The sequence below is a fragment of the Peromyscus eremicus genome, chromosome 11, assembly GCF_949786415.1.
Source record: "Peromyscus eremicus chromosome 11, PerEre_H2_v1, whole genome shotgun sequence".
NCBI lineage: Eukaryota > Metazoa > Chordata > Mammalia > Rodentia > Cricetidae > Peromyscus > Peromyscus eremicus.
The window spans coordinates 33,650,461-33,665,493 of record NC_081427.1 but is presented as its reverse complement, the minus strand read 5'-3'; the positions used below and the strand labels follow the sequence as shown (position 1 = coordinate 33,665,493).

Sequence of the window (15,033 nt, the reverse complement as noted above, 5' to 3'; positions counted from 1 at the left end):
GGCTTTTCCAGAATTACAACCCTCAGTCTGCCTGGCCTCTCTCCCAAATAAACCCAAATCTGACTGTACATCAAGCCCAGGTGAATTTTCTCCCATCTTTCTATGCAGACCATTTTTTATGACTTATCACCCTGTCCCTAGAAACTCCATTTCAAAACCCTAAAAAAAATAAATAAATAAAATAAAATAACAATTTCTTTTAGGCAATGATTCTCAACAGAAGTGTCCATCAGCATCATCCATGAAGCTTCTATGAAATTCAAATGATGCTCCTACCCTAGAACTCTGGTGGGTAGATGGAGGCTGACAGATATATTTATGTAGACTGCTATATATTTAATGGCTTCCAAATGATTCTGATAAATACTACCAACTGGTAAGAACCTCATCAGCTGCCATATGGCCACAGATGTTCTCCAGACCCCCCACCATGTGAACACACATCAGGCTGGGAATTAACCGCCAGGCTGGAACCTGGTGTTAAGAAAGAAACGTGAGAACCTCCCAGGGCGGGGCTACCTGGCCTACTTATGGTGTTTCTCGCCACCCAAGGACACCTTTAGATTCACTTCCTGATCCCACAGCCTCACCTGAGTCACCGCCAGACTCAGTGGGTCGGGCAGGAATGCAGCAGGCAGGACTTACCCTCATGGCTGTGGCTGTCTGTGTGGCTTTTCGAACCTCAGAAGGTGAGTTGGGGGGCACCAGTGACCTGGGGCTCCAGGGGAAGGTGGGGATGCCTCCCAAATTGGTGCTGGAAGGAGTCTCTGTCTTCGGGTGAGACTTTTCCATTGCTCTCTGATCATCTGGAGGCTCGAGGTCAGGGATTCGGGGAGGAACTTATTTCCCCAGGAATATTAATTGGCTATTGGAGATGAGTCTTTCCATGCAGGTGCAACTTTCTGATGACAGAATACTAGCTTTTCCCAGCTAGAAGCTGGGGTAGAGCCCCTGTTGTTCATCTAAATGCCTCAAACAGCTAGACTCTCTGAACAGGTGTGTGAGTGTGTGTGTGAGTGTGAGTGTGTGTGTGTGTGTGTGTGTGTGTGTACATGTCTCTGCATGCACGTGTGTGTACATCTGTGTCTCTGTGTGTTTGTGTATGCATTTTTTTCCCTAGAGAAAAAAACCAGCATTGGCAGGTAAGCTCTGGCTCCCTGAGCAGTCAGCCCTGTGGGTACCAAACTTCAGTCTAGCCCTTAGAAAGGAGAGCAAGATCAAGGAGATGGAGCCATACAAAGTGCACTGAAGAGAACCTAACTTCTGCATTTGTAGTGAACATGTAGAGATCACAACCGCATTTGGACTGAAAGCAACCTAGTCCAGTAGCATTCACGACTGCATTTAAGAACCCCTCCTCTGCCGCTAAACTACAGAGTCTCACTCAGCAGCCCTGGCTGGCCTAGAACACACTATGTCTCTCACACTAGCCTCAGATTCACGTCAATCCCTCTGCTTCAGCCTCCCAAATGCTTGGGTTATGGGCATGAGCCACCACACCCTGCTGGCAATCAGTTAACGAATGGAACTTGTAAGTGAATGAACTATGACACTAATATTGGTCATAGTTGGAAAACTATGGAAAGTTTAAGTAGAGTATCTTCCTGAAGATAGATGATAAATAGAGCATTAATTCCCCAAAGAATGAAAAAGAAAGAAACCCTCAACACATAGAAAGTTATGGATGATAGGTATCTTCCAGTTATCTTTTCTTAAACTGCATCCTAAACAGAGCCTGAGTCCAGAGCAGAGGGTGGGCTGTAAACTTTGTCTGGTCTGCTTTTTAAATGCACACGCCAACATTTCGAAACAGATTTCACAATCGCACCTTTGTGTACACACACACACACACACACACACACACACACACACACACACACGGGCAAACTGGATTTACAGCTTCTCTCAGAAGTGAGAGGCTGGGGGTGTGGCTCAGAGAGCTCTCCTCTCAGAGCAAGCACACGGCCCTGGGTTCAAGCCCCTGAGCGGAAAAATCCTTAGACCTGGCAACAGTGGGTTTTGCCCTGGCTGCTGCTGGTGACTGCGGATGAGCTCCTGTCCCTCTCCTGGGGTGGTCTGCATCCTATGAACTGTGCCCTTCCTGTCAGCATTTGCTTGAGGACTTCAATGTCGCCCAGCAAGGTACTTGGCTTAAGTGAACCAGAAGAGGGAAAACTTGGCCCTCCTCCATTTCTATTAACAAGATAGAGAAGGAAGCTTTTCGTTTATTTCACAATCGCTCTTCAGAGAAGTTAGCCATTGTGTCTTCAGCACTTTCAGGGACTCTCAATTTACTGACTCAGATTTGACACCCAGTGTCTACAACTCTACTGTGGTGATATTGTGTTCCCCAAAATATTGTGCACCCTAATAAACTTACCTGGGGTCAGAGAACAGAACAGCCACTAGATACAGAGGCCAGAAAATGGTGGCACTCACACCTTTAATCTTAGCATTACGAAGGCAGAGATCCATTCAGATCTCTGTGAGTTCAAAGCCACACTGGAAACAGCCAGGCATGGTGACTCATGCCTTTAATCCTAGGAAGTGATGGCAGAAAGCAGAAAGGTATTTAAGGCGTGAGGACCAGGAACTAGGGCTGGTTAAGCTTTTTAGGCTTTTGAGCAGCAGGTCAGCTGAGATCCATTTGGATGAGGACTCAGAGGCTTCCAGTCTGAGGAAACAGGATCAGCTGGGGAACTTGTGGCTTGTTCTGCTTCTCTGATCTTCCAGCATTCACCCCAATACCTGGCTTCAGGTTTGTTTTTATTAGTAAGACCTTCTAAGATTCGTGCTACACTCTACCAAACACGATTTTCAAGCAGTGCTTCCGGATCTGTTTCCGGCTGCACACAAACACACCCCGCCCTCCAGCAGCCCTCTTGCAGGGGAAGGGTAGGGTAGAAAGTGAGGAAGGCTCTGCCTTGCAGCACCAAACCTCTCAGAGGCTAAATCCAGGTAGAGAGAGAAGGGTGAGAGGCAAACAGCTCAGGTAGCGGAAAAGCACTTCTGGCGATGATAATCAGAGAGCGGAGATTCTCAGCGTGTGGTTCAGCCTCGGGCCCTTACTGGAGGCTGTTTGGAACAGGCAACCCACATTGTCTGACAAGTCCCAATTTCTGCCATTTAAAATAAGTGATGCTGTGTGTGTGGTGGAGTGCAGAGGTGGGTCAGTAGTTAAGAGCACTGGCCGCTCTTGCAGAGAACTGGGTTCCATTCCTAGCACCTGCATGGCAGCTCACAACTGTCTGTAACTCCAGGTCCAGAGGGGCGTCTGATGCCCTCTTCTGGCCTCTTCGGGCACTGCAGGCACATGGGGCACAAACACCAGATAGTGATTGTGAACGCCTTTAATCCCAGCTCTAAGGGTCAGAGCCAGGCGGATCTCTGGGAGTTTGAGGCCAGCCTGGTCTACAGAGCGAGTTCCAGGACAGCCAGAGCTACACAAAGAAACTCAGTCTTGAGAAAAGATACTGAGTTAAAATTCACGGAGGTGGGGCTGGGAACAGCTGTGGAACTAAGAAGGTCCCATGCCAATTCAGTAAATTTCCATTTGGGGGAGGGTGCCCTTTGGTAGTACTAAACGATTTTGGATCCAAAATGGGGGTGGAAAGCCAAATAGGGAGGGGGGGGGTGAGGAAGACATGCTGTGGAGAGAAGGGGACAGGTGGCCGTGGCAATTGCAGCAGACTGGAAGAAGGGACAAGGAAGTGGCCTGTGCCAATCTGAGACTGGGAAACACATTTTGTTCTTTCGAGGACAATACTGTTCCACTATCTTAATGGTATCTTCAACTATTATCTCTATGTGATGCTTCAATAGCTGGCATTTCCAAAGTGTTCCAAATTAATCAGGAAGCAGGTGATGTTATCCATGACCAAAAACCTTGAACTCCATCCAGAGGCAGAGCACACCCTGTCGATGTGGCTGCTAGCTCCAAAGACTCATTAGTGAGTCCACGAGCATTGTCTGCCACCCAGTGGCCCTGAGCCAGATTATTTAACTCCAGGGTTAGCCTCTTAACTGTATATATTACATATATGTATATGTAATATGCATATATTACATTTAAATCTGTGTTTAGCAGGGGCCACCACGGAACCACGTGGGGGTCAGAGGAAAGCTTGTAGGACTCAGTTCTCTCCTACCATATGAGCCCTGGGGCTCACACTCAGATCAACCGTGGCAGCAAGTGCCTTTACCCACTGAGCCGTCTCGCTGGCCTCAGGCCGTTCTAACCAGTACATTGACTAAGGTTTCATTTGTGTTCAAAAGATGCAGGTTGTAAGAATTTGCTTCAACCACGGGTCCTAAGTTACCTGTGAGCGGCCCTACTTTCTCTCAACCATCAGGATGGCTCCTGCATCTCGTAGCTCCTTGCTATACACTTGATGCTAAAATAAATAAATAAATAAATAAATTACTAAATCATTTGTAGGAGGGATTGCCAATGTAGTTTGTATTTGGAAAGTCGCTCTTCCAGGTGAGGCTCTCTGTTTCACCAGCAGTGGCTCCTGACAGGTCTGACAAAAGGGGCCAGTTTCTCATCGGGTATGGCCTGTAGTTAAAACATGTTTGTGTTGTCCCTCAATCCTAGATTATCAATTAAGTGTTACATTTTAGTTCCAAAGAGCAGTTGCACCTGTAATGTGGCTACAGCTATTTCTTTTAAGCATCCAATTTTTTGTTGTTGTTTTTGTTTTGTTTTTTGTTTTTTGAGACAGTGTTTCTCTGTGTAACCCTGGCGGTCCTGGAACTCACTCCCAGGCTGGTCTCGAACTCGCAGAGATCCGCCTGCCTCTGCCTCCTGTGCACTGGGATTAAAGGCGTGCGCCACCACACCTGGCTCTTAAACATCTTTTTCTATGTTAAGGAAACAGTGTAGTAGAATAGCAGTCTTTTCCAATGTGAGGAATGTCTGGGTTCCTTCGAAGGGAAGCACCCTCTTCATTCTCGACTTTTATCTTACTGTTACTTCGTGTATAAACAAAACCAAATATAATTGTGCAATTATAAATCACTTCTACTATTACAATGCCAAAATGTTCAAAATTTTAAAACACAACTACAAAGCTGAGATGGCTTCCATATGTTGACATTAATTTAATAAAGTTTGGCTGAAAGTAAAATCACTACTGTGAACAGTGCTACACCCTTGGCGGAGGTGGCATGAGTGTGGGTCTGATGCGCGTCCTGCCATACCCGAGCGACGAGTGCTCACGCCTCACCTTTTTCTGTTTGAACCTCAGTGATGTGTCTTGGCCTTTCCTTAGTGTGAATGTATTGAGAAGTTCAATTGGTTCTTTTCTGATCGTCCTGGGACAGTGAAGGTAATCCTGCACTTGCTAACCTCACTGACACTGCCATGAAAAATTCAAATGTCCTCAAAGTGCTCTGCTAAGACAGCCTTCTGGAAGATCAAGGCATGTTGGCTAGAAGGCCACTGAACTGATATAATGGCTCTCTGGAGAGGTCATGGATCCGGGAAATCATTGGTCAGGCTTTCCCAGAGGTCTATGAAATCCAGTCTGAGAAATGCTGACATCCTGGGATGTATGGGTTTTGGGTTACAAGATGAAGAGCTCTAACGCCGTGAACTAGGGAAATTGCTTAGTCTCTCATAGCTCATTTCTTTTGCTATAAAACACTATTTCTCTCAGTTATCCTCATGGTTAAATGAAATCACGAACACCGTGTTTGGCCAAGTAGGCACTCAGCACTTGCTGGGGCCCCTCCTTCCCCTCCCCGAGGTTTTTCTTTTGCTTTTCTATTTTTAGATTTTTAAAAAAATTATTCATTGGTGTGCTTGTATAGGGTGGGATGGGGGCAAACCTGCACATGCATGCGTGTGTGTGTGTGTGTGTGTGTGTGTGTGTGTGTGTGTGTGTGTGTGTTGGGGGAGGGTCAGAGGACAAGCCTGCAGAGTAGATTCTTTCCTTCCCACTTCTGTGTGGGTTCTGGGATTTAACTCGGGTTGTCAGTGTTTGTGTGGTGAGGGCTTCACTCACTGAACTATCCCACTGGCCCCTCTTGCTGATTTTTAAAATCAGTTGGAAAAAAAAGTGGACTTGAGATGCAACTCAGTGGACAGCATTTGGCACACAGGAGGTCCTGGGTTCTAACACCCAAAATAAATAAAATAACCAGGGACAGATGGACATTAGTGGACATGTAGATATGTACCATGGACCAGCCACTGCTCCTCACTAGCCTCCTGGTGTGCTTCCATTTACTGTTTACTATTTGCCCACTGTTCTCTGCCTTCCTTGTTTCTTCCTTCCTTTTTTTTTTTTTTTGTTTTTTCAAATTTGTTTAACTTTATGTGCACTGTGAGGGTGTCAAGTCCCCTGGGACTAGAGTTACAGACAGTTGTGAGCTGCCATGTGGGTGCTGGGAATTGAACCTGGGCCCTCTGGAAGAGCAGTCAGTGCTCTTAACCGCTGAGCCATCTCTCCAGTACCTTGCCCATGTTCTAAGCAGTTAGATGTACAAATGCATACGATCTTCACAACAGCTCTGGGAGGCAGGTGCTATTGCCATTTCCATAGTATAGACAAAATAAAACAGAACTGAGTCTGTGAGTAACCCGCCCAGAGTCAGCTGGAAATCGACAGGCAGGATTTAAGCCTGATAGTCCCTTTCCACACGGTTAAGTACTGGGCTTATCCGGATGTCTCTAAGGCACAAGTGACCCAAGCCCCTTCTACTCTCTAGAGTTTATTCTCTAAGGACTGCATCTTGACCCTGGGTAAAGGAAACCTCCCACCCTCTCTATTCTTCTAAACATTCCATGGTTCCAAAAGAACATGGGAGTGCTTCATTTGGGCGTGGCAATCTTCTTTTTTTTTTTTTTTTTTTTTTTTTTTTTTTTTTTTTTTTTTTTTTTTTTTCGAGACAGGGTTTCTCTGTGTAGCTTTGCGCCTTTCCTGGAACTCACTTGGTAGCCCAGGCTGGCCTTGAACTCACAGAGATCCGCCTGGCTCTGCCTCCCGAGTGCTGGGATTAAAGGCGTGCGCCACCACCGCCCGGCGGGCATGGCAATCTTCTGCATCACAGATTGGTGAATCTTTCTGCCTACTCGTGGACAGTAGTAGGCATCTAATGTGATATGGCTCCTCTACTATGAGGTCCATTGGATGGGCACATATGTTTCTAACTATCCTAGTTTGATTCTGTTGGTGTGATAAAAAACACTCTGGCCTAAAGCATCTACCGAGGAAAGATTTTATTTCCTCTTATACTTCCAGGTCCCAGTCTACCATTAAGGGAAGTCAGGCAGGAACTCAAGGTAGGAATCTGGAAGCAGAAACCCTGGAGGAGCTCTCTTTACTGGATCATTCACTAGCTCGTGTTCAGCTAGCTTTCTTACGTAGCACAGGCCCACAAGTCTAGAGATGGTGTCTCCCACACTGGGCTGGGCCCTCTCCCATCATCATCATTCAAGACAATCTTTCACAGACATGGCCCCAGCTCAATCTGATCTAGGCAATCCCTCAATTAAGATTTCCTCATCCCAAATGATTGTAGGTCGTGTCATGGTGACACTAAATACTAACCAGCACGACAATCACAGTCTAAACACTGTTTATTGCTCTTTTAAAACTGTCTCTTAGCCTTGGGACACTGAAGAAACTTGGCAGATCTTCCACATTCTTCATGGATCTTGTGAGTCCTTTTTCAGACAATAGCATGCATATTTTTTTTTACTATTTTTATTATTTTTTATTTTACTGTTTATTTATTTTACTGTTTTTTTTACATGATAAGCTTTTCAAGCTACATTTTGTTTCCTTTCCCCAATGCCCTGCTTTTTCAGAGTCTCAAGCAGTACAGCCTAGCCTTGACTCACTATGTAGCCAAGGATGACTTTGAATTCCTGATTCCTCTCTTGCCTCCACCTCCCAAGTGCTAGGATTACATGTGTCCATCACTTTTATTTATTTATTTATTTATTTATTGAGCTAGAGTTTCAATGTGTACCCCAGGCTAGCCTCGAACTCACAATCTCCTGTTTCAGCCTCCAGTGCTGAGATTACAGTTGTGTGGCACATACCCAGCTCACACTGCATTTTCCTTTTACAAAAAAAAAAAATACTTTTATTTATAAGAAAGTTGAAATTATATTAAAATGTAAACAGTTTCATTGTATAGTTATTTGGTGATGTATTACAGCATCTTAAGAGATGAAACCCCTCAAATCAGTATGATTCTATTTTATTTTGCTTTATTTCTTGAGAAGGTCTCTTGTAGCCCAAGGTAGCCTTAAACTCACTACTCAATTGAAGCTGGCTTTTTTTATCTTTATTTTCTTTACTGAAAATATTTTTTCATTCAATGTATTTTGATCATGGTTTTCCCAGCCTCCAATTCCTCCAAAATCCTCCCCACATCCTTACACAATTTTATGATTTTTCCTCTCATTCTTTAAAAAACAACCAAAAAGAAACAACACATAGATAGATAGATAGATAGATAGATAGATAGATAGATAGATAGATAGATAAAAGGAAAGCAAAATATACAAGCAAAGCAAAAGACCAAATAAAACAAAAAATGCCCAAAGCAAAATGAGACAAAAACATCTACAAAAATACCATTGAGTTTCATTTTGTGTTGGCCAACTGCTTGTGGGCTGGGACCTACCCTGAAGTGTGGTTAATAAACCAGTGAGACTTCATTGGAAAAAACTAATTTTTCCTTTGCCAGTGGGTATCAGCTGCAGATAGCTTCTTGGTTAGGGGTTGAAGCCTATGTCCACCTCCTCCTCTCGGTCCTGGGACCTTATCTGGCTTTGACCTGTGCAGGCCTGCTTCCTGCTGCTGTAGTCTCTGTGAGTTCAGAAGTGCATCTAGCGCTATTGTCTGGAAGATACTGTTTCCTTGGAGCTATTCATCCTCTTTGGCTCTTACAATCTTTCTACCTCCTCTTCCACATAGATTCCTGAGCCTTGATGAGTTTGATGAAGACGTTCCATTTAAGGCTGAGGGCTCTAAAGTCTCACTCTCTGCACACTGTCCAGCTGTGGATCTCTGTGCTAGTTTCTACCTACTGCAAGAAAAAGGAAGCTGGCTTTTAACTCCTGATCCCCCTGTCTTTCTTTTCTGTTACTGCAGCTCCACGGACAACAAAGGAAATGTATAAAACTTACCAATCCACCAGAAGGGAAATATAAAAAGCAGAAAAGAGGGTGACTTAAAAATGTAACACAAGGGGATGGAGAGATGGCTCAGCGATTAAGAGCATTAGCTGTTCTTCCAGAGGACCTGGGTTCAAGTCCCAGCACCCACATGGCAGCTCACAACTGTCTGTAACTCCAGATCTGGCATCCTCACACAGACATACATGTAGGCAAAACACCAGTGCACATAAAATAAAAATAAATTAATTAAGGAAAAATTTTTTTTAAATGTAAGACAAGTGGGTGTAGTGATGTACACCTTTAATCTCAGCAGTCAGGAGGCAGAGGCCACTCTAGACTACACAGCAAGTCCTTGTCTCTAAAAAACTAAAAATAAAATTTAAGACAAAGGGCTGGGGTGTCGTTCCCAAGTACTATGTGCTTAGCATGGGTAGGTGGGTACTGCCACTCAATCCCCAGCACCCCTCACTTAAACGGAAGGAAGGTACATTGAAAAAATGAATTTAACAAATACTGAGCAAAAGAAGGTTAGTGCAGCAATGTTAATATTAAAAAAGATAAGATTTCCGCAAAAAAGCTTTAATGGAGATAGGAATACAAGAATCTGAAATAATTTCATCAAAAGCCATACACAGGGCACAGACCAGATGAGGCAAGTGATGAGTGCTGGAAGGCCAAGGTTAAAGTCTGTTTTTACTTCAGTGTGTATTTTATTAGGCACAGTTTTTTTTTTTTAATTCCATTTTTTTAAATGCACTTAAATAGGACTGTAGATATGGTGTTTCCCTGGCAATCTGCAAACACTATACAAGTCCTACTGGTTTATTTCAGAAGTGACGAGGCCCCCAAACAGATCCACGATGGGGGAAGGCAGGGTAGGGGCTAGCCTGGGCCATCTAGGGAAGGTGTGGAGACAAGGTGCGGGGGTGCGCACCGCCTCCACCCTCCAGACCCTGGGGTAGCTCTGGGGCCGCCCGGCGGGGGCTCCCTCTCTAGGACGCACGAGCTGGGGCCAGGAGAGACCTGGAGAGAGCAGGGTGTCCCCGCAGTAACACGCAGAGCGACACCGTTCCGTGTCGCTAACTCCCGGCTCTGGGACCCTCTAGCGCCGGAGCCAAGCTCTCCAGCAACACCGCCCCCGGGTCCAGACGCGAGAAGCACGACTGAGCTGGCACCAGCACGACAGCCGGCCGTAAAGCTTCGCCGCGTCGTGCTTTCCGGTTGCCTGCGACTTTTTTCCCTCCAGGTGAATGAGACCTCTGGTTTTGTTCGCCTTGCCAGTGTTTTAAATGTAAACACCGACGTCTAAACTTAACTCTTGTCCTGTCGGTGATAAGTGGTATTCTTTTCTACTCCTCTGTTAGTATTTTGTGATTTGCACTTTAATCCGTGAGTTTAATGCATCTTTTAATTTTTAAGCAAAATAAGTTTGTGTTTATTATTTTGCATAGGGATCGCTCTTCAAACATAGTATGCAATCATAAAACAACTTTTACAAGTATTATATTGAAGGAAACCCCCAAACAGCGGGGGCTGCCTCTGGGTCCCTGGATTAGGCACAAATCACACCCAAATACCTGTTTTTTACCGAGAGATTCTTTATTAAGTGGGGAGGAAAAGTTAAAAGTGTCTGCTTCCTGACTTAGGTAGAAAGCAGCAGCAAATGACCTTGCAGGTGTCATCTTTCAGAAGAGAAAAAAGGAAGGTCTGTGCCAGAATGGGCTAGGATGCCTTGGTATATTTTGATTGGGCGTGTTAATTAGGTGAGCCAAAGGGGGCTTTTGATTGCTGGACTTCAATACTTTGATAGCTGGATCTAGGTAGTCAGCCCCAGGAGGAGGAAGTGGCCAAATAAGGGAATAGATCTTGGTGGCTAGCTTTAGGAATGTAATCTAACGGTTTTCAGCAAGGCAGAGGGAATGGGAGAGAAGGGCAAGGTTGCCAGAGCCACATGCTTGAGTGAACTAGTGTCCCTTCAATTATATATATATATCCTTTCATATATATTATTATAAGTACAAACACAGTAAGATGGCTATGAAACTTTGTAATAATAAATTTTAAATAGTGGATAAGAAGCACAATTTCTTAGCAAATTGTTTTGGAAACAGTACTGGAGAATGAATTTAGGGCTTACACACATAACCAGACAAGTGATCTACCACTGAGCTACTCAGCCCCAGCCCTTCCGTGAATAATTTAAAAATATAAGTATCCAATAATTATAAAATAAATCAGAGTTAAACATCTTTCCTTTAGACCCAAGCCCCCATGCCTGGAGATTTTATAAAATACTGAAGGAATAAATAGTCCTTATACAAAGTTTTTCAAAGAATTCAGAATGAAAAATCAGAGAAAACTGTCCAGTGCATCACTGACATGATTATAACCTTAATACTCAAGTCTCCCAAAAATAATATCAGGCAATAAAGGTATAAACCAACTTATGAACACAGATGCAATTTTCAAACAAACAAACAAAAACAAAGAAAAGAGTGAATAAAATGAATAAATTATGACCAAGTATAATTATCCTGGTTGCATAAGGGAGAAAGAGAAGTTAGTTCTCATTAACCTGAAGATTGGGTGTTCATCTTACATGGTCTAGGCATGGTTCTAGGCAGTCAGCAAAATAACGGGTTATGGTTCCACTCTGTTGGGTTTGCCCCATTTGGGCACTGTCTAATGGGGTAACCAATGACATGGTGGAAGAGGCTGTTCATGTCATGGCCACTGTGAAGCAGAGACAGAAACAGAAGGTGACAGGTCCCTCTCCCTTTCAAAGACACTCCTTCCATGACCAAACTTCCTCCTGCTAGACCCAGCCTTCTAACCGGCCTTCTAACAGCACCACAGGCTAGAGTCCAAGCATTTAAAAGAGGCTGTTGGGGGACATTAACATCCCAAAGTATGTTACTTCCTGTATAGAAATTAAGAAGAGATTAAAAAAATTAGCTATTTACTTAATAAACCTAAGAGAATCTGCCCCAGATTGTTAACAACTAAGAAAAGTTCAGGGGCCTCCTGAAAAATGACACCCACCCACCCACCCACCCAACCTCTGTGTGTGTGTCTGTGTGTGTTTGTCTCTGTGTGTTGCTGCACAGTTCAGACTTGCCTTGAGCTTAATATCATCCTGTCTCTGGTTCCCTGTAGCTCAATGTATTGCCTTCTTATATGTAAGAATAACTAATTTTCTACAGGTATATTTTCAAAGCCTGTTCAGGTAGAGATCATGACACGTGCCTATAATCCTAGAACTCAGGAGATTGATGCAAGAGAATTGAAAGTTAGAGATCAGCCTGGGCTACATAGAAAGACCCTATCTCTAAGGCAGGAGTCTTCAGAATAGAATAAAACCTATTAGATACCTATAAATAAATCCAAGACAAGATGTGCCTAAAATTTATATGAAGAATAAAAGACCAAGGACAACAAAGTAGTGAAGAATAAACTCCATGGGTAGAATTACTGTAGTAGGATCAAGATTTAGTATAAAACATTTTAGTTGAGAATGTAGAATTGATATATGTCTCAGGGTTATTACTTCTATGATTAAACACCATGATCAAAAGCAACTGGGGAGGAAAGGGTTTATTTCACTCACAGTTCCATATAACAGTTCATCATCAAAAGCAGTTAGGGCAGGAACTCAAGCAGGGTAGGAACCTGGAGGCAGGAGCTGATGCAGAGGCCGTGGAAGGGTTCTGCTTACTGGCTTGCTCCCATGGCTTGCTCAGCCATCTCTCTTATAGAACCCAGGACCAGGAATGGAAACACTCACAATGGGCTCTCCCCCATCAATCACAAATTAAGAAAAATGCCTTATAGCCGGGCGGTGGTGGCGCACGCCTTTAATCCCAGCACTCGGGAGGCAGAGACAGGCGGATCTCTGTGAGTTCGAGGCCAGCCTGGGCTACCAAGTGAGTTCCAGGAAAGGCGCAAAGCTACACAGAGAAACCCTGTCTCGAAAAAACCAAAAAAAAGAAAAGAAAAATGCCTTACAGCCGGAACTTATGAAAGCATTTTTCTCAATTAAGTTTCCCTCCTTTCAGATAACTCTAGTTTGTGTCAAGTTGACATAAGACTGGTTAGCACAATGCACAGATAGGTAAATAGAGCACAGAATCAAAGAAAAAGTCGAAAAACAGACCCATGTATCCACAGAAACTTGAAGACTCGAGGGGTGTATGTCTTGTATCAGGAAGACATGGCAGTTCTGTTGGGGAAGCAGAAGAATTCTGCCAACAAAAGGCCCATCTTGCCAACTGGGAAAGGTGGCACATTATGTTACTGGTGTGAACAGATTACCAGGGTGTAGGGTAGTATGAATCTGACTGTGAAGTTAGCACAGAATGGTTCATAGAAGAGCAGGAAAAGACTAAATTCTCATCTCAGAAGATTAAGAGTTGCACATCGTGGTAGTCCCTACACATTTTGTGGGAGCTAATTCTGAGAATATCTCATCTTATTTCGAGTGGCAGTTCACGCCCATAACTTCAACACTCAAGAGGCCAAGGAAGTAGGGTCACAAAATTGAGGCCAACCTGGGCTACAGAATAAGGCCCTGCCCCACTAAAAGAAAAGAAGACACATATTAGTATACATGTTATTATATTGTTCTAAATGAAAATACACAAATTCACTCACTATGTCTACAAGAAAATTCCTCTTAGGAAAGGTAAAAATGTTTTTTTTGCATTTTGTAAATGGAGAGAAAAATGAATTTGCCCTGACAGTTTTAAGACAATAGATAGCCATATTTTTTAAAAGATTTCTGACTCATACATACAATAAATGCTGGCTGTAAAAAGAAAAGCTATTTTTTTAAACTATGACAGGATTTTAAAATAATACACAAATGGCAAGTAATAAAAACTTAAAAAGCTGTTTGGGGGAAATATTTTTAATTGCTGACAAAAGATCAGTATCTGTCCTGGTTTGCTTTTCTGTTACTGTGATAAATCACTCTGGTCAAAGCAATTTGGAGGAGGAACCAGTTTAGATGGCTCACAGTTCCAGGTTTCAGTCTATCACTGAGGGAAATCAAAGCAGAAACTCAAGAAGAGCTGGAGCAAAACCCACAGAGGATGGATGCTCGCTGCCTCACTGAATTCTGCTGTTATATAACCCAGGACAGCCTGCCTATGGGCGGCGGCACAGCGCTCAGTAGCCTGGACCCTCTGACATCAGCTAACAGTCAAGGCAGTCCCCCACAGACATGCCAACAGGCCACTCTGATCAAAGTCATTGAAGTTCAAGTTGGCAACAACTAACCAGGAGAGTATCCAAAATAGTTGGAGTTTTTATAAAAATCAATTCTTTTTTTTTTTAATTAAAAAACTTGTCAAATTAGTGCTTGGCAATTCAAAGCACAAATCTGAATGCTTGGGACTCATCAATGAGGAAATACAAATTAAGTTACGTTGAGATATTTTTTAATTGCCATCATTTTCGTTTTGGTGCCAGTGACTGAATCCAGGGTCTCGTTCCTTCTAACAATGTGCTTCACCACTGAGTTACACTCCAGTGCTAGCAAAGGTAACATTTCAAGGTAACATTATGAAATGTTGCAAGTGTTAAAAATGTAGCTCTCATCTAGTCCGTAGGTAAATGTAAGTAAACATAATCACTGCAGAGCTATTTGCACGGTCAAGTCTAGGCGAAGATGCTCATATCCTACACCCCAGCGATTCCCCCGAGTGTGTCTGTTCTGTCGTCCTTCAAGTGTATTTTGGGAACAGCGATATCAGCCTCACCAGGAAAGCTGTTGGGGCTGCGCATGCTCAGGTGTCACCCCAACTTACTAGTCTGAAATGTGAGGTTGGGGGGGGGGGCACTGACAGTTGCCCTTGGCTTAAAAAATAACTCCAAATGATTCTGATGTAGCTACA

At 43.7% G+C, this 15,033-nt stretch overlaps 1 protein-coding gene across 1 annotated transcript in view; it reads left to right on the top strand.

Annotated features, from left to right (window-relative positions):
- Nucleotides 1-574: 574 nt before the first annotated feature.
- The window catches only part of Ccl28 (C-C motif chemokine ligand 28), a 30,245-nt gene continuing 15,786 nt past the window's right edge, over nt 575-15,033 (top strand). The window contains exon 1 of the mRNA XM_059276625.1: nt 575-689. Coding sequence (XP_059132608.1) covers nt 626-689 — 64 coding nt within the window. The 5' untranslated portion in view covers nt 575-625. The remainder of the gene's footprint in view (nt 690-15,033) is intronic.